The sequence below is a fragment of the Megalobrama amblycephala genome, linkage group LG7 (genome assembly GCF_018812025.1).
Source record: "Megalobrama amblycephala isolate DHTTF-2021 linkage group LG7, ASM1881202v1, whole genome shotgun sequence".
Taxonomy (NCBI): Eukaryota; Metazoa; Chordata; class Actinopteri; order Cypriniformes; family Xenocyprididae; genus Megalobrama; species Megalobrama amblycephala.
The window spans coordinates 50,371,013-50,391,379 of NC_063050.1; the positions used below are offsets into that span (position 1 = coordinate 50,371,013).

Here is a 20,367-nt window from a genome sequence, read left to right on the forward strand (position 1 = left end):
GGTCTGATAACTGCCGTGATTTTACACGAGGGGAGGTGCCGAGTTACAAGAAATGGCTTTACAGAATCCGCTCGGAAATCCACCGACGTATTCCGCGGGACATCAGTGCTATATGTTTTTGCGCATTTCCTCATTGGTGGACTCCTCCCCCAGAGAGAATGAACCAATGGAACTTTGGGATTTTTCTATGACATCACTTATGAGCAAATTAATCTCAGTGTTTGTAAGGTTGTCAAGTTTTGAGAAGCAGGCTGCAGAAGTTTGGCTTACGTATGTCCAGTTATATGTGGCAAAAACACAGAGGCACTAGCATAGGAGGTGACATCAGAGAGGTTACACGTCCTCGTTTTCATGATCACCATCTTTGTACTTCTTTTTTCTTTTCTTTTTTTGTGGGGGGGGGGGAGTAAAAGCAAACTTGATTGAGAAGAACCAGCGAGAGTGTCCGCTTCAAAATAAAAAAATCCCACAGAAATGGACAGTAAGGCCCACGTCCCCCCCTCCCAAATCTTGATCAGGGACTGGCGGATTCATTCTTTACACGTTTTAACTTTCTTCTTTCCCCAAGTATGTTTTAATAGTTTGAGATTTTGTCTCTGTTGCAGTCTGGATCGACGTACATCTGCAAAGTCACATGCATGTGAGAGTGGCTCGCGTGGCAAACCGAGACATCATCTTGCATAGTTTTTGATGAAGTCCTGAACTTTGTTCCTGAAATCCTCCTAAAACAGGAAGCATTAAGGAAATTGAAAATTCTCTACACATAGGCTTGGGTGAGTATTTATGATATATTCAAGACTATTTTGTTGGCAATATATATGCAATATCATCATGTTTTCTTTATCCAGTATGTTTCCAAAAGACTGTGCAGGTAGATTTGTTTGTAAAGGTGTTTAAATGCGTGATGTGTGCTGGTATTCTACCTTGTCCCGTAAATGATGCTCTGCTGCATCTATATTCAGTGGGTCATCAAAGTTAAGAAGATCCTGTGAGAGAAACGACACATCTGTTGGTTTCTCACTCAAAATGGAAAACTGATTATCCAAGATCTTTCCTGAAGATAGCATGTGTACTTACAGTGAAGAGTGAATTCAGTCCCCATACTACATCCTGAAGACATAAAGATGGGTGGATAAAAAAAATACAGATTAGGCAATACAGAAACTGGTCATACTGACTTCAGCACACACACAACAAAATAAATAAAATAACCAACCAAATGATATTAGATATTTAAATATACAGTCATACTTTAATATGTACATTATTTATTATCGTGATTTGCATTTTCTAGAGAAAACACCAATGATTGAAAGGCAGCAAAAGTATAAAATGAAAGTTAAAATCTGTAAACCCAAATATTTGAAAGAAAGAAAAGAAAAGGAAACAAAAGAAAAGGAAACAAAAGAAAGAAATGATGAGAGGAAGGAGGAGAGAAGGAAAGAAAGAACAGAAAGAAAAAAAGAGGCAGGAAGGAATGCGGGAGCGAGGGAAAGAAAGAAAGAAAGAAAGAAAGAAAGGAGGGAGGGAAAGAAGGAGGGAGGGAAGAAAGAAAGAAAGGATGAAAGGAAGGAGGGAGAAGGAAGGAAGGAAGGAAGGAAGGAAGGAAGGAAGGAAGGAAGAAAGAAAGAACAAAGAAAAAACGAGGCAGAAAGGAATGCGGGAGCGAGGGAAAGAAAGAAAGAAAGAAAGAAAGAAAGAAAGAAAGAAAGAAAGAAAGGAAGGAAGGAAGGAAGGAAGGAAGGAGGGAGGGAGGGAGGGAGGGAGGAAAGAAAGAAAGAAAGAAAGAAAGAAAGGATGAAAGGAAGGAGGGAGAGACGGAAGGAAGGAAGGAGGGAGGGAGGGAGGAAGGAAAGAAAGAACAGAAAGAAAAAAAGAGGCAGGAAGGAATGCGGGAGCGAGGGAAAGAAAGAAAAAGAAAGAAAGAAAGAAAGAAAGAAAGAAAGAAAGAAAGAAAGAAAGAAAGAAAGAAAGAAAGAAAGAAAGGAGGGAGGGAGGGAGGGAGGGAGGAAAGAAAGAAAGAAAGAAAGAAAGAAAGAAAGAAAGAAAGAAAGAAAGAAAGAAAGAACAGAAAGAAAAAAGAGGCAGGAAGGAATGCGGGAGCGAGGGAAAGAAAGAAAGAAAGAAAGAAAGAAAGAAAGAAAGAAAGAAAGAAAGAAAGGAGGGAGGGAGGGAAAGAAGGAGGGAGGGAAGAAAGAAAGAAAGAACGAAAGAAAGAAAGAAAGAAAGAAAGAAAGAAAGAAAGAAAGAAAGAAAGAACGAAAGGATGAAAGAAAGGAGGGAGAGAAGGAAGATGGGAGGGAGGGAAGAAAGAAAGAAAGAAAGAAAGAAAGAAAGAAAGAAAGAAAGAAAGAAAGAAAGAAAGAAAGGAGGGAGAGAAGGAAGATGGGAGGGAAGAAAGAAAGAAAGAAAGAAAGAAAGAAAGAAAGAAAGAAAGAAAGAAAGAAAGAAAGAAAGAAAGGAGGGAGAGAAGGAAGATGGGAGGGAAGGAGGGAAGAAAGAAAGAAAGAAAGAAAGAAAGAAAGAAAGAAAGAAAGAAAGGAGGGAGAGAAGGAAGATGGGAGGGAAGAAAGACAGAAAGAAAGAAAGAAAGAAAGAAAGAAAGAAAGAAAGAAAGAAAGAAAGAAAGAAAGAAAGGAGGGAGGGAGAGAAGGAAGATGGGAGGGAAGGAGGGAAGAAAGAAAGAAAGAAAGAAAGAAAGAAAGAAAGAAAGAAAGGAGGGAGAGAAGGAAGATGGGAGGGAAGGAGGGAAGGAGGGAAGAAAGAAAGAAAGAAAGAAAGAAAGAAAGAAAGAAAGAAAGAAAGAAAGAAAGAAAGAAAGAAAGAAAGAAAGAAGCATTTCAATGCAGTTCCGCTGGGTAATCACTTTAATGAATTTCCCAAGATGCATTAAAACAGAAGTACCTTTAGTGTGCGAGTCGGAGCCCATCCAGTGCCGTCAATAGAATGCTCTCGCAATAAACTGAAGATTCCAACATGAATACAGTATCAGAACATACAAATAATCAAAACAGCGTGGAGTCTGACACATTAAAGGTCCCGTTCTTCGTGATCCCATGTTTCAAACTTTAGTTAGTGTGTAATGTTGTTGTTAGAGTATAAATAAAATCTGTAAAATTTTAAAGCTCAAAGTTCAATGCCAAGCGAGATATTTTATTTAACAGAAGTCGCCTACATCGAACGGCCAGTTTGGACTACATCCCTCTACTTCCTTCTTTAATGACGTCACTAAAACAGTTTTTTGACTAACCTCCGCCCACAGGAATACACAAGAGTTGCGTTTGTAGAGTGTGTTTGTCGCCATGTCGTCGAAACGCTGTTATTTTCATCCCGCAGTCCAATCACCGGGTCTGATTCCGGCTCAAATTGATAGGGTAAAATTAAAGACATGTTTACACTAACACTGAGCGCATGCATCTCCACGTTATGGTAAGAGGCGTGACTTTTCCGGGCAAGATGCGCTAAACTGCTGTCGAATCACAACACAGGAACCGCTGGCACAATCAGAACTCGTTACGTATTTCTGAAGGAGGGACTTCATAGAACAAGGAAGTCATCAGCCCGTTTTTATGACAGTGGAAACAGCGGTATACAGATAAGTAAATTATGTGAAAAATACTGTGTTTTTTTTACACGCGAAACATGAACACGTTATATTGCACACTATAAACACAATCAAAGCTTCAAAAAAACACGAACAACGGGACCTTTAAGACATATGAATAAATAATGAATACAGACATATATATACCTCAGGCAGATCTCACCGGTTTCTGCAATGTTTGGGTGCCATATTCTAGTCGAGCACTTGACTTTAGGAGGCTGTGGAGAGCAGAACATGGTTTGTTACATTACAGCCCTGCCTGAGTGCATGTTTGAGTTTGTGTTTGTGTTTGGTTTACAGGAATAAATCTCTCAAATAAGGAAAAAAATCTGTCTTCAAGTTCATGTCATTCAAAACCCAAATAATCTAGTGGAACAGAACAGAAGATATTTTGCAGAATGTTCAAGCTCCTGTTTCCACAGGATCCACAAACGTAATAATTTCATGATTTTGCTCAAAACTCGGGCTGTGGGTACACGTCTGGATCTCTGCACAGCCTTTCCGGGGCTGTTCCAGGTGCTCTAAGGATGGGTTGTGTTATATGTGTGCATTTGTGTGTGTACACTCAGGCGGATATTTTATTGAATTCAGACACTGCAGAACATCAGTAATGCCCACAAACATCTATTTAACAGCCTCGCGTACAAATGGACTAATAAAATCATCATTGCAGTGCGAGTGAGTAAGTGTAGCATTACCTCATTACTTCATGATATGTCACAGGCACTTACCACCATATTATAGGCTTCAGGAACTTCAATCTCAAACTGAAACTTTCCACCAAGGTAATAGCCTTCATCTGATGAGATGTTTTTCAGAAATGTAAGGTTATATTTTCACTTGCACAATACAAAACATTTGACAGATAATAGCAATGTTAAAAAAGACGAGCAAAGGCCTATTAAAAAAACAATGCGAATCACATCTGAAAATTTGCAAATGATATTTGTTTGTTTGCTCTACTGGACCCATAAGATAATAGAAAACAGAATATGTTTTATTTTAAATACTTGTGATCTGTGAGAAAAGGCCTAAATATTGGGTATGGATAGGTCAGCTGAAGTCTTTTACATCTGCATTTAATAGGTGTTAATTTAACCTTTTTAAAAGATGTCAGAATTACCTGGAGAAATGGTCAACTGGAAGTGATGGAGTTTGTTTTCATCAGGAAATGTAACTTTACAGGTACCTGCAGAAAGAATGATATTTAGACTAATAGTATATATATATATATATATATATATATATATATATATATATAAACATAAAATTAATCATAAAATGTTCTCAGAGATGTATGAAAGAAAAAGCATTAGGGATGGAATTAAAAATCTGACAAAAATCATGTCATGGCCAATAACTATTAAATAGTGCTATTCAAATTCTATAATATTTTGTCAAAATAAATTAAAATTAAATCACCAAAACTTTAAAATCAATCATTTGAAATGCTCATTTAGGCATAACATTATAATGTAGTGTAAAAATTAGGGCTGGGCGATAAAACGATAACGATATATATCGCGATAGACACGTGATCGATATCAATAAAAGATATGTTCGATAAAACGTTCGATATTTTTTATTCTTCGTCGGAAGAAAACAGAGGTTGCGAAGCAAGTTTGGTTGCATTAACAAAGGCATTCGCTCTCTGGAAACATAGCAATGTAAGGAGTGACACGCTAGACAGATAAATTTACAAACTATTACGCTATGTAAATACTGATTTACATTTGTTGGCAAACTTGGCATATGCGCCGATTAATGTTTCTGCCGGTGGGTGCCCACATATAATGTTGCGCTTATGGCAACATTAAATCCTGGAGAGAAGACAATTCTAGATTCACGGCTGCACATGCAGGAGGACAAAAGTTTGAGCGCGCAGATGTGATATCTGAGCGAGAGCGTGCGCGCGTGTCCAGTTTTGGGCAAGGAAATCCGCCTGTGAGTGGAGAGATTGCTCGCGCATCTGATGCGCTCTCGACATTTTTTTAATATAATAACGCCATAGAACCCGCATTAAATGAAATATTAACTTGAGAAGAAAGTTGTGTCTGAATTTCGCAATTTTGTATTGGTTAAAACAAATGCAGAATATCTCGTTTTTCCGTAGGTGCTCGACCATTTCCGTGTGTGGCGCTTGATCGCCGCCGTTCGTTGGAAATATTTAACATCAGGATGGATGATTACATGCTTTAAATCATCGATTTGGGCAGCTTTGAGCAGCTCTTGAGGTTCTTATCCAGCATGGAAGATGAAATCCTTGCTGGTGTAGTTGTGTTTACTGACTTTGATGAGGCCTGCTCTTTGCGCTGTCCTCTCAGTTGTCATCAGCGGGAAAACCTCTCTCTGTGATTGCGCTGGTTGGTTATTTTCACAGCTAGAATATGACAGCTGCACAAATTTATTTTTTAATGCTCACAGTTATTATTATATTTCTCAATGTGGTATTGTAATTTCAGGGATGAAAAAAATTACAGACATAAATGAAATGCGGGACACTACTTAAGTCTTGCGGGACAAAGCTCCTAATTTCGGGACTGTCCCGCGGTCACCCTACTTTAGATTTATGTTTACATTTTAATTATTTGAGTTTTCCATGGTTGTTGACATTTCTGTCTTAATAACAGGGGATTATGATCAGAGGAAGGTTGTTTAAATGTAATATATTTTTCTCCTGGTCCTTATTTTAAATGGGTCATAAAAAATATCAATAATTATTGATATCGACCGATATGAAACACTGATATCGTGATACAGTTTTCAGCCATATCGCCCAGCCCTAGTAAAAATGTATATTTATTTATTTAAAGATTATTTAAAGGTTACATTTAACAGTTATTAAATTATTAATGCTTTTAAAAATTAACTTTAAATGAGCATTAGATGAAGGCAAAAGAAAAATTAAATTAAAGGAAATTTTACATGATTTTACATGAATTTTTTGAAGAGACTCGATCACTTTATATGATGAATAGGTTTAATTTAGGCTTTTATTTATATAAACTTTCATCAACTCACATCAGTTGTGATAAACTTGATGAATGAGAACCAATGAGGTTCATTCTCGTGTTACGCATCACATTTGAGCGTCTTCAAGAACCAATAATAATAATAATAATAATAATAATAATAAATGTATAATCAATAATAATCAATGTTTATATGTGATTAAAAGCCTAAATTCAATCTGTTCATCATATAAAGTGATCGAGTCTCTTCAGAAAATTTGGACTAAACCGCTCAATTCATATGGATGAGTTTTACAATCTCTTTATGAAGTTTTTGAAGCATCGAAGTGTCAGTTGTGTCGCTGTCAATGGAGGGACAGAAATCTCTCATATTTCATCAAAAAGATCTTCATTTGTGTTCTGAAGATGAATCAAAGTCTTACTGGTTTGGAACGACATGAGGGTGAGTAAAAGATGACAGAATTTTCATTTTTGGGTGAACTATCCTTTTTAAGACTTTTTAATGGCCTTAAAATCAGGAGATATTAATATTAAAAGACTTTTAAGACATTTTAATGCCCCACAGGATCCCTGTATATTTAAAATAGTTATTAGATGTTATCAATTATTTAAATAAATAAAGAGCAATAACTAATATGGTACCAAAATCCCCAAAGAGCATAAAATGTCCTGGATAGGATATACTCACTTGGCAGGTTGGCCTCAAGTTCTGCAACCTCTGCAAACACAAATCAAAGCACAAGTGTTCAATACTGATGGGTAACAAAGACATACTTATGAAACCAGTACATAAACAGATGTTTTACACTTTTATAATTTTCTTTGTAACTGGAATCCTTCCCTGAATTTGTTTATTATTGGAATTATTGTCTATGAAGCACTGATACAAGATACGCATGAAAGAAAAAGCATATATATGGCCTATATATGGACACCAGCTATATATGGCCACCTGCATTCTCATAATACCATCTCTAAATGTTGTTGGGGTGGGTCCAATGGCCTCACTGAATCAAAAAATAGCCTGAGCATTTGACTGCAGTTGGGAACTGATTTTCAAGCTGCTGGTAATGGCATACAGACTCCTCCTCTCAGTTTGTTATAAATAGAGTTTACAGTGCTTTCCTGATCTGGCCTGCATCACATCACCGTACTGACAACACAACCGCCTGCAGACAGTCACAACACAACACAACAACACTCATCATGCTCTCTGGATTCAGACCCGCTTTTCTCTTTCAAAAGAGTTCAGCACAGTGACATTCATTATCCAATTATAATGCGTGCTGAAAGCGTTGTCAAAAAAATAATGGTTTTTTTTTTTTCCGATATGTATCGATACTAAAATATCTGAAATGGTTCCAATACTCTTCAGTATTGATACACCGATACCAGCTGCACATTCTCGCTCTCTGTTCTCTCTGGTGGCAGATTGACACATAACCGCCTCCTGTCACTCACTCGTCTCATTCTCTCCGGGTAAACAGTGCTTGTATCGCACATAATTTTAGTCCTTTCATGCTCACATCAAAAGCGCTCCTCTATATAAGTGACATTCACATAAAGCCGCCTCTCAAACTGCTCACGAGTACCAAATTAACTTCTTTTTCGTGGCTTATTGCGCTTAAACAGTCAAACGCATACAAAATTATGTCATGTCTTGCCGAGTATTCGGGTAAATCCAGTCAGTTTTGGAACATAAATAGTTGAGAGAAAACGCATGTTGTGTAACAGTATACTGGATCCGTGTATAAGTTCTTAAAGTGACAGCAGCCTAATAAACCTGCTGCTGTCTGTCATGTTAATTGACTGAATAACTTTTGTAACTCAGCATTAATCTTATTTAATTTTTACAATGAAGAATATTCAGGGTTATTCTACATTTGATTATTTAATTTCTGTATTATTTCTGACCTGAACACTACTGTTAGACCCACCTGAAAAACTTTTAGCCATGTTTATTTCATTTCTCTCTTTATTCTACTGTATTTATTGCCATCGTTTGCAACTTATTTATGGATTCTTATTTTATTACTCACTTTTAACTTGTCTTTTCTTTTTGTAAATTTAGTTCAACGGTTCAAATAAAGCCTCCCTGTGCAGTGTGTAATCTATTACAACAAAATTACCCAAATTATCAATAAAAATATGAGATAATGACAAATTATCTGTATGGCAGTATATGGCAGTTTTCCCTGTGGTATCGAAAATGGTATTGCATCGAAGTTGAAATTCCAGTATTGTGACAACACTAATAGACAGACGATAGATAGATAGATAGATAGATAGATAGATAGATAGATAGATAGATAGATAGATAGATAGATAGATAGATAGATAGATAGATAGATAGATAGATAGATAGATAGATAGATAGATAGATAGATAGATAGATAGATAGATAGATAGATAGATAGATGTGTTCTGAGATGAAAGCATATGTGATGTAATCTGGATTCTTTGACCTTGTTGTGTTATTGTTTTGTAGTTTTTGTGGATAAAATCACATCATACAACCTGTTCATGTTTGTTACTGCCTAATTAATATGTGACCTTATCAGAACAGACCTAAAAATGGGTTGTGAATCACCAGGCACAAACCACTGCTCTACTGTCATGATCCTGGCAGTCAGAAGGAGTGTTTGGTCAGTGATTCGTACCTTTGATGAGCAGTCTATCTCTGATGGACACTCTATGAGAGGCATCGCTGGAGCCTGCAGGGGTCCGTCCGGCCCTCACGCCCTCCTCCCTCTTCAGCTTACTGGCTAACGTCAGCATACCAGCAGACCAACATACACACGCTCACACACCTGTGAGGAACACAAATACACACACAATGATGGTGAACATCAGGGATATTATAGTTAACAACAACAAAAAAAAAAAAAAATCATTAAAAGAAAAAAAATGTTATTATCACTTGAAATAAATGTTAAAGGTGCTCTAAGCGATGTCACTCGTTTTTAGGCCAAAACATTTTTTGTCACATACAGCAAACATCCCCTCACTATCCGTTAGCTGCCTGTCCCCTGAACACACTGTAAAAAAAGCGGTCTCTGTAGTTGCCACAAGCTCCGAAAACGGCAACAACAACAAACTGGTGCAGCCTGGACCACGAAACATAATAAACATGCTCCAGCCAATAACCGACAAGAATGATTTTAAATGCGTGTTCATGACTGTTTCAGGAAGCACGGAGGGGAGGGGGAGGAGGAGGAGGAGGAGGGAGGGTCTAGCTAGCCTCTGTTTTGTTTGACAACACTTCGAACGTCAACAGAAAGTTACTCCACCCAGGATCACTTACAGAACCTTTAACTAAAATATATATATATATATAAAAAAAAAACTTATTTCAGCTAGTTTAAACACACAGCTACCTGACAAATATTTTTAGAGTTATCCCTGGATGCAGCTCTGTATAGAGTTAGTACAGGAAGATTTGTCTGTAAGGGTACTGTTTAAACTCACAGCTACCTGACAAATATAAATATGTCCCTCTGCGTGAGGAAGATCCGTTTAGATCCGCTCTGACGGACAACAAAAAAAACTACCTGAAACTTCCCAACTCTTCAATCCATATAGCGATCCATTTTACTGTTATTTCCATTTCTTATGTGTTCCATTTTTATTTTTATGTATTTGGTTCTTCTTTATGTAAAGCACTTTGAATTACCATTGTGTATGACATGTGCTATACAAATAAAATTGCCTTGCCTAGTTGCCAAAAAAAAAATCTATTTTTCATTTAGATTTACTTGATGTACTAAAATGACTAAAACTGAAATAAAAATTTATAAAATTATATAGACATAAACAAAAAAATTAAAATGGAAAATATATAAAAAAAAAAACTAATTCAAACTATTATAAAAACTATAATTGTATCTGAATGATAAAAATAAATAAATACTGGTGAATATCCAAATGACTTAGCGTTATAATTTTACATCATCTGACATTATTTTATGCGTTTGAGGTCACAGAAATCCCAATTTTGTATGTTTTCTGCAAAACTTGTACCATGATAATCAATTTTTGCCAAAATACAACAGTTACTAAATTATTAAAGGGAGTCAGTTAAAAAATAAACCTATTATTTTTTTTCTTTTGCATTCTTTTAATAGGTTCCTCAAACTCAATTAACATGTATTATTGAAGCATTAATCATCTGTTGTTGTATCACAAAGTAGGCATAAACTTTTCAGAATAATAGAATATTTTTTCTTTTCTCTTTGGGGTCATTGTGTCATTTGTATAGAGCAATAATACAATTTAACAAATCATGAAAGAACAATAACAGTGCGCTACAGTGTGAATCAATCATAATTTATTCAAGTTTTTTTGTATTCTGAAACAAGCAGCTACTGTATTGTAATACATTATTATTAATAATAATAAATCAATATCAGATTGCTTCCTTGATTCAGGAGAGATTGCTTTTATACCATACTGGAGTTCACATGAAGTACATCTCAGATTTTTGTTTTTGTATTGACATTATACTGGCCATCATATAAAATTGCATTACTACAGCTACTTTTAAACAACAACAGAAATCAATCATACTGTTAGAAAACCAAACTTACAGAGTATTTTACTACATATTCTACGACAGATATTTTATTACATGTACACAACTTATTAAACACAAAGGCAAGGCAATTTTATTTGTATAGCACATTTCATACACAATGGTAATTCAAAGTGTTTTACATAAAGAAGAATAATAAAAATAGAACATAAGAACAAAGGGACACAATCTCTAGTGTGAAAGCATCAAGGACCATGGTATTTCCATGTTTTTGGTGACATGGTTTCACGTTAATATTATGTCACTGACGTGCTACAAAATCAGCAATACCATGTTTTATAAACATATACTGTGGTAACATCATGGTATCTTTAAAGTATCTTGGAATACCCTGGTACAGGAATAGGGTGATCTGTCAGTACAACTGAATAAATCAAAGTACCATGGTATTACCATCTGTTACCATCACTCTGGTAACGTACCCTTATACCCTGGTATAAAGGAATATTAAACATCCTAAACCATTTATATATAGTAGAGACTACAATACGCGTATCAGATGCAGATGTTATGAAATTAAACAATACAAACTTTCATAATCATCAGTTACCGGTTCGGTTTGAGCTGTTATTGTGCTAACATGTTCATTGTCTAATTCACTTTGGTCCCCATTACACAGTGCGTTATTAATCCTGGAATTGAGATGACTATCTTGTTATAAACTGAAATATAGGGACTAAAAGATCGTTGAATTCATAATACAACTCTAAAAAACACCAAATAACTCGGCTGCGATCGATATTACACTCACCTGCCGCTGTCAGAGTCACTGAACTGTCCCGTTTACACCATAATCAGGATATTGCGGATGGATTTCACACCGTTTCCCCCCAAATAACTTTAATGTAAAACGCGTTGAATGTCGTTAAAAGAAATAGAATTGAGTGAAATACTGCGCGGATTAGTTCCGCTGAGTTTAATGATTTCCGCTGCCTGAGCGGTTTAGAAGCCGGAAGTTATTCGGTTCATTTAAAAAGAAGCCCGTATGGAATCAAACGCCACAAATAAACATTCCGCCCTTTTTGTTTTGTGCAAAGCTAAATGAGGTTTTGTTTTGAGCCCTTTAGCTGATTATTTGATGGTGTTCCTAGAAACATTAAACCCATGCTATAAATAAATCCAACAGTTCAGTGTTTATTGTTCAACACAAATGCTTTAATGTTCTTAGAAGTATTGAAACAGAGAGGGATCTGTGGGTTTTGAAACCATTTTAGGATTTCTGTGGTTTAGAGGCTAATATATAGAAGTATTTCACTATCACTGTTACTTCTGTGTCAGGCGACGAGGCCCCCATTGCTTCCAACAACCTGAAAAAAATAAATGTAGAATAATAAAAATTTAAATGTCAGAAATATTTGGATTAATGAAAATCCAATGATGTGTTGACTTGTGCGTTTATTTTTTTTTTTAAGACATTTTTAAGTAGGTTGAAATAAATAAATTACACTGGAGCAAATCCAAGGACGATGTTCCTTAAAGGTGATTTATGAGTCTGTTACCTGTCTGTGATGGTCTGAGACAGTTTCTTGGCCTCAACAGGATCCTTCTCCAGAAAACCTTGATAGGAAGAGAAAGTTTCAACCAAGCCAATGAACCCTGACAGTGGCATCATCATCCGGACCTTCAGACATTCGTGCCTGTGCAAACAAATACAGGCATTCAAGTGTGAATCTGATATTTTTATAATTGGCCATTCACTTGAGTAAAAAAAAAGTTGCTTGTGGATGGATTTTTTGTGTTGTAAATATAATTTATTCTGAAGCAATATTCTCATCATTGTTCTATCAGCTCTGAAATATTTAAATCTGCATGTTTGTGGCATTAATTTTTTACCTTTATAAAGGGCCTTTTCCCCCCTAATCTTATTAAATGTAGGCCTATGCTTCATTTAATTTTAAATTCTTAAATTTGATCAAGACACTATTGCTGTTACCAATAAAATTAAATCATTTACACTGGAAAATTAATAAATTACACCTGCTTATATTATTAACTTATACCTAATGTTGAACAATTCTTTTAAACGTGACACTAAACCGCCAGTAGGTGACAGCGGGTGACCGTCTTAATGAATGAGTCATTGAGTCATTCATTCAAACGATTCATTCAAACGGCTGAATCATTCAAGAATGAGGCAGTTGTTTACGAATGGGTAATTGAATCTTCGACTCGACAGATTCGTTCAAAACGCTGAATCATTCAGTAATGAAAACATGGCTGAGTGTTTCTGTGAGATGCGCTATGGTTCTGCTGTGATCTTTGTTTGGAACTATTTTCCCTGCTGAAACAGAACAAAACAGTCAATATTGCGCCTAAAATGTAAGTGACTTAATTTTAACTACTTGTTTATTGAACTGTTGCATGAAATCAGTCACATTTTCGTGATGGTATTCAGGTCGTGTGATGCTTAACTGTATCATATGCTGTAAATATAAAAACTCCACATTTTGAATTTATGTTAACTGAGTTTCTTTGTGTGTGTTGTGCTCATTTGTTTCCATTTCTCCTTGCGAGGCTGCGCGAGGCTCAACAGCGCATACTGTTAGTACGTTACAGTACATTATATGTTATTATTACATGAATCTGTGGAATACTTGATTCTGATTGGTCAATCGCGGCATCCAGCGGTATGTTATTCCCCGATAGCAACAACCGCTAAAAACAGATAACACAGGCTCATCCGGGTAACTGTATGCTAGGAACGGTTTTCCTCATGGACGTTTTACGTTTGGTGAGCTAATAAAATATTAAAATTCAGTCAAATCAATATTTAGTGTACAGTTTTTTAATTGGGCTATATCATCGGGTATCGCGGACTCATACAAACGCAGCTGCTGCCATTTTGCGACTATTGTTTTGTTCACTGTAATGGATTATAAGATAACAAACAGGCACAATTTTAAATCAGTTTCATCTCAGATCAATATCTCTTATGCCCATAATTATTTATCTGGCGAATTGCTGTGTAATATGTGGTATGATTGTACAAACTGCTCTCTCCGCAGAAGCTTTGCGCAAGTACACATGTAATAAGCGGGATAATGTACATCCAGACGGATGTTATGGCAGAATAAACCCCAACAGGGTGATCAGGAACTTGATGCGAAGCAACTTGCTTATCCACTATCAGTCGCCACTTACACTAAATGAAATAATATATATATAGCATAAAGGTTGTTTGTTTGTTTGTTTGTTTTTTACAGGATCCTTACAAAACCACTACGTAATAAAAAGCACACGTACCACTCTTTATCATCATATGAAACAAGGTCATAGATCTTCTTGTACAGTTGGAGGGAACTGGATCCTATATAAGCTTTCCGATAAGGGAGCAGGGCTGCGTAGAACTGTGAATTGAAAAATAGAATTTACACTGAAGCTCTATAGTGCTCGAAAACCAATTAATTAAAATGCTGCATCATACTTCACATGGGCTGCCTCATAACAAATATTTATAATGTAGGTTTCCTGAGCAACAACCCATGAAACATGTTGTTTATGGTTTATTTAACCTCTTGACAGATTTCATTGAGTTTCGAGGTACTTTCTCCATATTCCAGCTCAAAATCCATGGTGTAGCTGAGCAGAGCGAGGCAGCCTCCTGGCCTCAGAATCCTGTCTGCCTCCCGCAGGAAGCGCGGATGGTCAAACCAGTGAGCAGCTGTCATGGCTGTAACCAAGTCGGCCACATCGTCCTCAAAAGGCAACTCCTCTGCAGGACTCTGTCTAACGGAGCAGGATAGACAGATAAATGTACGTAAGTGTGAGTATACACTAGTGGGAAAAATAAGGGGGGAAAAGTGGATAAAAACATAATTGCATAATAATTGCATATATATTGCATAATTGCATATATATATATATATATATATATATATATATATATATATAGGTTTAGGGGGAGGTTAAGGGTTAGTACCTAGTTATTAGCTGGTTATTGTAATTATAATAAGTACATACATGGGTCTATGCAGTACCTTAATATTCTTTGAAGTATTTGTCAGTACCATGGTATTGCCATATGATACCCTCACATACCATGGTACTGTCTGCCACAGTATTTTTTAAGGATAATGAAGAGAAGAGTTGTTCTATATTTTCTTACAGGTGTTTATCTAGTTATTTTGTACCTGAAACACAAGTTTGCAGCATGATCTTTAGCCTCGGCTATCTCCAGCTGTGCTGAACTGATATCTGTCCCGACCACAGTCATAAAGTGAGGGGCCAGTAGCTCAGTGCCCTGTCCTGATCCACAGCCCACATCCACTGCCAGATCAAGCTCCTCCTTTATCTGTTCATAGAGGTGAGAAGAAAGCTTATGTTGGTGTGTTTTCAACAGCTGACTTCATTGCATCTGTGATGAACACTTAAAAGGATAACACTGTCAGAAAAAAAGGTATGGTGCTTGTCACTGGGGCAGAACCCTAAGCTAAAAAGGTACTAATATGCACCATTTAGAGGTAAGTAGATACAAAGATGTACCTTTCCACTTTTGTACTTAGGGTACTGCCCCAGTGACAAGCACTGTGCTTTTTTTTCTGAGAGTGTCAAAAACAACCCAAATTGGGTTGAAAATGGACAAACCCAGCAACTGGGTTGTTTTAACCCAGTGAATGGTTTGTTGCCCAACCTGCTGAGTAGTTTTATTTAACTCAACTATTCATTAAAAATTACTGTATTGCTCACTTATGTTACATTCACGGCTTCCCAGACTCCAGTTCCCAGCATCCTCCTGTTCTGCACACCTGTCTGCACTTCCCTCATCAGTCTTCCCGCCGTCCCTGGATTCCCTGCACCTGTTCATTGTCATTAGCAATCCCTTTAAGTTGGACTCACTCCCAGCACTCCCTGTCTGTTCTTATTGTTATGTTGTATGTTAATGGAGATACCTATACTTGTGTTGTAGTTCATCTGTTCCTGTTTATATTAAAGTCCATATCATTATTGTGGATTTCCATGCCTGCCTCGTCTCTACAGCACAGTGTGTAACAGAAGAATGGATCCAAAACTGCTGGAGATCTATAAGAAAAGGATGGGACTATTCTTTGTGTCTGAGCTTCCCATGGCTCCCGGATCTCCCAAGCCTATGTCAGCCTCAGATCGCCTCATTGGGTTCCGGCAGGACGGTCATTCGCTGGAGAGGTACGTGGAGGAACTTGTCCAGCTTGCTTATTTGGTGAATTGGCCAGATGCCTGTTTGAACGCAGTTTTTTTTGGCGGGGCTGGACGAGGACATGATCCGTTTTAAAGAACTGCCTGTAATTTTTCCCTAGTCGACGCAATTAATCTGATTTTGTTTCTAAATTGTTCTAAGTTCGTTATTGAAGAGGTTCTTGATAGATCATGTAATCCTTGTCCAGTCCCCGCAGAAACTCAGGTGGCCTGGCCAGTTCGCCAATCTCCATTTTCCTCCGCCTACCCCTCCAGTGGGCATTCCTCTGGTGTCCTGCCAGACCCAAACCCCCCCAATGGCCAATGAAGAATCCTCCGCTGGGCCCAGACGGCCTAAGAGGAAGAAAAAGGCTGCAAAGTAATCCCAGTCTCCTCAGTTTTCTGCCTCCGTGCAGCCCAAATTTCCTGAGTTTTCTTCACCCATGCAGCCCCAGTCTCCAGAGTTTTCTGCCTCTATGCAGCCCATCCCCTGAGTTTTCTGCCGCCGAGTCGCCTGAGTCGTCGTTCCTGGCGACGCGCCCTCCAGTGCCTGTAGGCCTTCTTATTGAGTATGAGGGGATGGACTGGACCCCGTTTCCAGAACCCTTCCCAGGCCTCCACGAGCCCGCTCCATGCCTGGCCGAGCCCGCTCCAAGCTTCCGCCGAGCCGGCTCCAGTCTTCAGGCTCCGCCGAGCTGGCTCCAGCCTCCGCCGAGCTGGCTCCAGCCTCCGCCGAGCCCCGTCACGGCCGCCCTCGGCTCCTGACCCGTCACGGCCGCCCTCGGCTCCTGACCCGTCACGGCCGCCCACGGCTCCTGACCCGTCACGGCCGCCCACGGCTCCTGACCCGTCACGGCCGCCCACGGCTCCTGACCCGTCACGGCCGCCCACGGCTCCTGACCCGTCACGGCCGCCCACGGCTCCTGACCCGTCACGGCCGCCCACGGCTCCTGACCCGTCACGGCCGCCCACGGCTCCTGACCCGTCACGGCCGCCCACGGCTCCTGACCCGTCACGGCCGTCCTCGGCTCCAGACCTGCCCTGGAGACCCCCGCACCTGCCTGTAGTTCTCCAGGGTGCCCACCCCCCTCCCCGTTGTATCATCTGAGGCGTGGGGACACATCTACCGGAGAGGGGGAGGTAATGTTACATTCACGCCTTCCCAGACTCCAGTTCCCAGCATCCTCCTGTTCTGCACACCTGTCTGCACTTCCCTCATCAGTCTTCCCGCCGTCCCTGGATTCCCTGCACCTGTTCATTGTCATCAGCACTCCCTTTAAGTTGGACTCACTCCCAGTACTCCCTGTCCGTCCTTATTGTTATGTTGTACGTTAATGGAGATGCCTATACTTGTGTTGTAGTTCATCTGTTCCTTGTTTATATTAAAGCCTATATCATTATTCTGGATTTCTGTTCCTGCCTCGTCTCTACAGCACAGTGTGTAACAACTTAAAACGAACCCAAAATATATTGGAAATTAACATTTATTAATGTTCATTTATTAAACATATTAAGTCGAGTGAATAATAATTAAACGATAAATATTTATTAAATTGCTTAATAAATGTTCACCTTTTATTATTGTTGCCTCTAGTAATTATGTGTCTGATTTTAATTTCCAACCTATTTTGGGTTCATTTTAAGCCAGACATATAGTAGTTTTTTTTTTTTTTTTTTTTTTATAAACAATAGTTAGGTTAAATAAAACTACCCAGCACGTTGAGCAAATATTTAACCCAGCTGCTGGGTTTGTCCATTTTTAACCCAACCTGGCTTGTTTTTAACCCAGCATTTTTTGTGTATTTTTCCGATTCATTTGCCGCTATAGGTACCTTACAAATAAGTAAATAATGGGAAGAATAACAAAATGTTTTAAATGCTAAAATAATTAGCGCTACAAACCAGTGTGTTTATAATTATGAAAAATAAGTACAGTTTGCAATATCATGCAGCATAACGGAGTGGAAGAGACATCAAAAGCGTCCGAATAAGGTGAATAACACACATGAAAAAGCATGCAGGTTTCAAACATTAGGATTTACAAATGATGATTTATATATTTACTATTTCTTTAAAGCAGTAAATGAGGATAAATCCATAAATAGGCCTACTTCAGCTTAGTCAAAAAACGAAAGACTAAGAATGTTTGCAAACGTTTTAACAAAGCAATAAGTGACTTACTGCATATCTGCTATTCTTTTGCATAAAGCATACTGACAAACGAGATCTTATCAGACCTCAATCTAAATCCATTCTATAAAATAGGGTCAAAGTTTCACAAGCTAAACAATGATAAACGCTTTGTCTTCACGTCTTTGATTCCTTTCCATATAGTTTAGCCTCAGTAAAGACAAATAAAACAGATACATAATCTGCTGAGTCATTCTGACAAAAGCTTTTACAAACATACATACATCTCACATACTCTTTTTCGAAGGAAGTTCAGCACTTCATCTATGAGTTCCTGAGGAGGAGATACCCGGTGACGCTGATACGATTCAGCATGTTCTTTTCCCTCAAAATGTCTCTGAGCCATTTCCCTCTTCTAGAGCTGCTGTTAGTCAACTCAACAGAACAACCTGAGAGTCTGACTCTGGGTTACTCATTAAAACAACCATAGGTGGAGCATGTGTAAGGCCGGGCAAGGAATTATCTCACTCAAACTACTGACTGCTGCTGCTTTGGATTGCTTTTAGAGGTAAAAGCTGCCTGTTGGTCTAGGATCAGTTTTCTCCATCATGATAGCATATCATCGAAGCATTTGGCAAACTATCCGGCATGTATCTGTGTTTGCACTCTGGAGAGCATCAAAGGTTTCTTTTTAGGGGTTCAAGCATGTAGCGCTGAAACCCTATTGTAATTTTTAAAATTCCCAAGGATCAGCATTCTCCCATAAAAGTTTTCAGGTATTTTGGATTTTTTGAAAAACCTACTTTTGTGAACTTTTTGGCCCGATTGGAACCAAACCAATGCAGCAAGATTGTCTGGAGTCTGTTTGTCAATAATTATCAAAAAAAAGATAGAATTTCGATTCATGGTCTCTAAGGGCCGCCAAAACGTTCAAAGTGGGAGGGGCCACTTTAACTAAAATGGCTATAACTCATGAACGATATGAGATATTTTCACCAAACTCAGCACACTTATGTAAGGGCTCATTCTGTGGTTGCGATAAAAAGTATGCAGCGACTGGCCACTAGGTGGTGCTATAACACATAACAATGGCTATAACTATGGAACCCCGAGTCTGATTGACTTGAAAATTGGCATGTGGTGTCTTTGTTCCAAGGTGCCAAATCTGCCTTTGAGGACATTCAAGTATCTAAAAAAAAAGCATCCGGCAGCCAATGAAGTTTGAGCATCTGTCAGACAAGATTAACAGGCTGTTCGGAACGAAACTCGACTGTTTGACTCACTCTAGAAGCCTATGAGAAAATAGAAAGAAATCGGCCACCGGTGGGCGCTTTCGAGTTTTTCACATGCGTAAAGGATTGTATATCGTGCACGTTTTAACACACGCAACATTCATTGCCTTTGCCTCTAGGACTGCCACTGCCAATCAAATTGTTCGTTAAATATTGGAGATTATTTCAAACCTCAATCTCAATAACTGTTAAAAAGCTTTAAAAACCATATATTTCCTTTGGTAAATTGCCTGTTGGCTGTAAATGGTCTTTTCCATCTATGAATGAGATGGTTACGGGCTTGCTAATTAAAACATAATACCTTTTTACGCATGTGCTTAAAGACCTTAAAGCATTTGAAGCCATAGCTCGCAGCCATATTTTAACGTGTTTCTGCAGCATTGAGAAATGTAGCCAATCACAGACACAATGTTGATTTCTTGAACACAATGTCCAATCAGAGTTGTTTAAGTTAGAATCCACTCACCACTCAATGGCCTGGTTTCACAGACAGGGCTTATTCTAAGTCTTAGTTCAATTAGGATTTTTAAGTATCTTTTATAAACGTACACTAGAAAAAAAAAAAAAAAAAAACATTGCTGGTGTGCATCTTGAGACAAAACTATGGCACTGACATTTCAAGTTGCT

At 38.2% G+C, this 20,367-nt stretch overlaps 2 protein-coding genes across 3 annotated transcripts; both read right to left on the reverse strand.

Moving 5' to 3' along the window:
* Positions 1 to 380: 380 nt before the first annotated feature.
* Positions 381 to 12,143, reverse strand: ube2f (ubiquitin-conjugating enzyme E2F (putative)). The gene is made up of 10 exons (XM_048197986.1): positions 11,919 to 12,143; positions 9,237 to 9,386; positions 7,265 to 7,294; positions 4,728 to 4,793; positions 4,336 to 4,403; positions 3,752 to 3,822; positions 2,905 to 2,962; positions 1,078 to 1,110; positions 924 to 986; positions 381 to 722 (listed from the first exon to the last, which is right to left on the reverse strand). Exons 2-10 carry the CDS (start codon positions 9,352 to 9,354, stop codon positions 672 to 674), a joined length of 558 nt encoding a protein of 185 aa, XP_048053943.1. The 5' UTR covers positions 9,355 to 9,386; positions 11,919 to 12,143; the 3' UTR covers positions 381 to 671.
* Positions 12,144 to 12,300: 157 nt separating this feature from the next.
* Positions 12,301 to 18,943, reverse strand: si:ch211-93g23.2 (uncharacterized protein LOC100005086 homolog). Of its 2 annotated transcripts, none has more exons than XM_048197984.1 (6): positions 18,729 to 18,943; positions 15,298 to 15,458; positions 14,680 to 14,893; positions 14,411 to 14,514; positions 12,667 to 12,804; positions 12,301 to 12,474 (listed from the first exon to the last, which is right to left on the reverse strand). In XM_048197984.1, exons 1-6 carry the CDS (start codon positions 18,852 to 18,854, stop codon positions 12,378 to 12,380), a joined length of 840 nt encoding a protein of 279 aa, XP_048053941.1. In that variant the 5' UTR covers positions 18,855 to 18,943; the 3' UTR covers positions 12,301 to 12,377. The 2 variants fall into 2 exon arrangements, with proteins under 2 accessions (XP_048053941.1, XP_048053942.1); XM_048197985.1 differs by having other exon boundaries at positions 18,744 to 18,935.
* Between the last annotated feature and the right edge of the window lie 1,424 nt (positions 18,944 to 20,367).

What these genes read in the sequence shown, in the direction of transcription:
- ube2f (XM_048197986.1), bottom strand. Translation starts at nt 9,354, where the DNA reads ATGCTGACGTTAGCCAGTAAGCTGAAGAGGGAGGAGGGCGTGAGGGCC. An exon ending in ACCGGTGAGATCTGCCTGAG is followed by an intron (nt 2,963 to 3,751) that starts GTATATATATGT and finishes TGGAATCTTCAG; the next exon opens with TTTATTGCGAGAGCATTCTA. An exon ending in AGCATCATTTACGGGACAAG is followed by an intron (nt 723 to 923) that starts GTAGAATACCAG and finishes TTCCTGTTTTAG; the next exon opens with GAGGATTTCAGGAACAAAGT.
- si:ch211-93g23.2 (XM_048197984.1), bottom strand. Translation starts at nt 18,854, where the DNA reads ATGGCTCAGAGACATTTTGAGGGAAAAGAACATGCTGAATCGTATCAG. An exon ending in TCAATGAAATCTGTCAAGAG is followed by an intron (nt 14,515 to 14,679) that starts GTTAAATAAACC and finishes TTCAATTCACAG; the next exon opens with TTCTACGCAGCCCTGCTCCC. An exon ending in TCATATGATGATAAAGAGTG is followed by an intron (nt 12,805 to 14,410) that starts GTACGTGTGCTT and finishes TTGTTTGCACAG; the next exon opens with GCACGAATGTCTGAAGGTCC.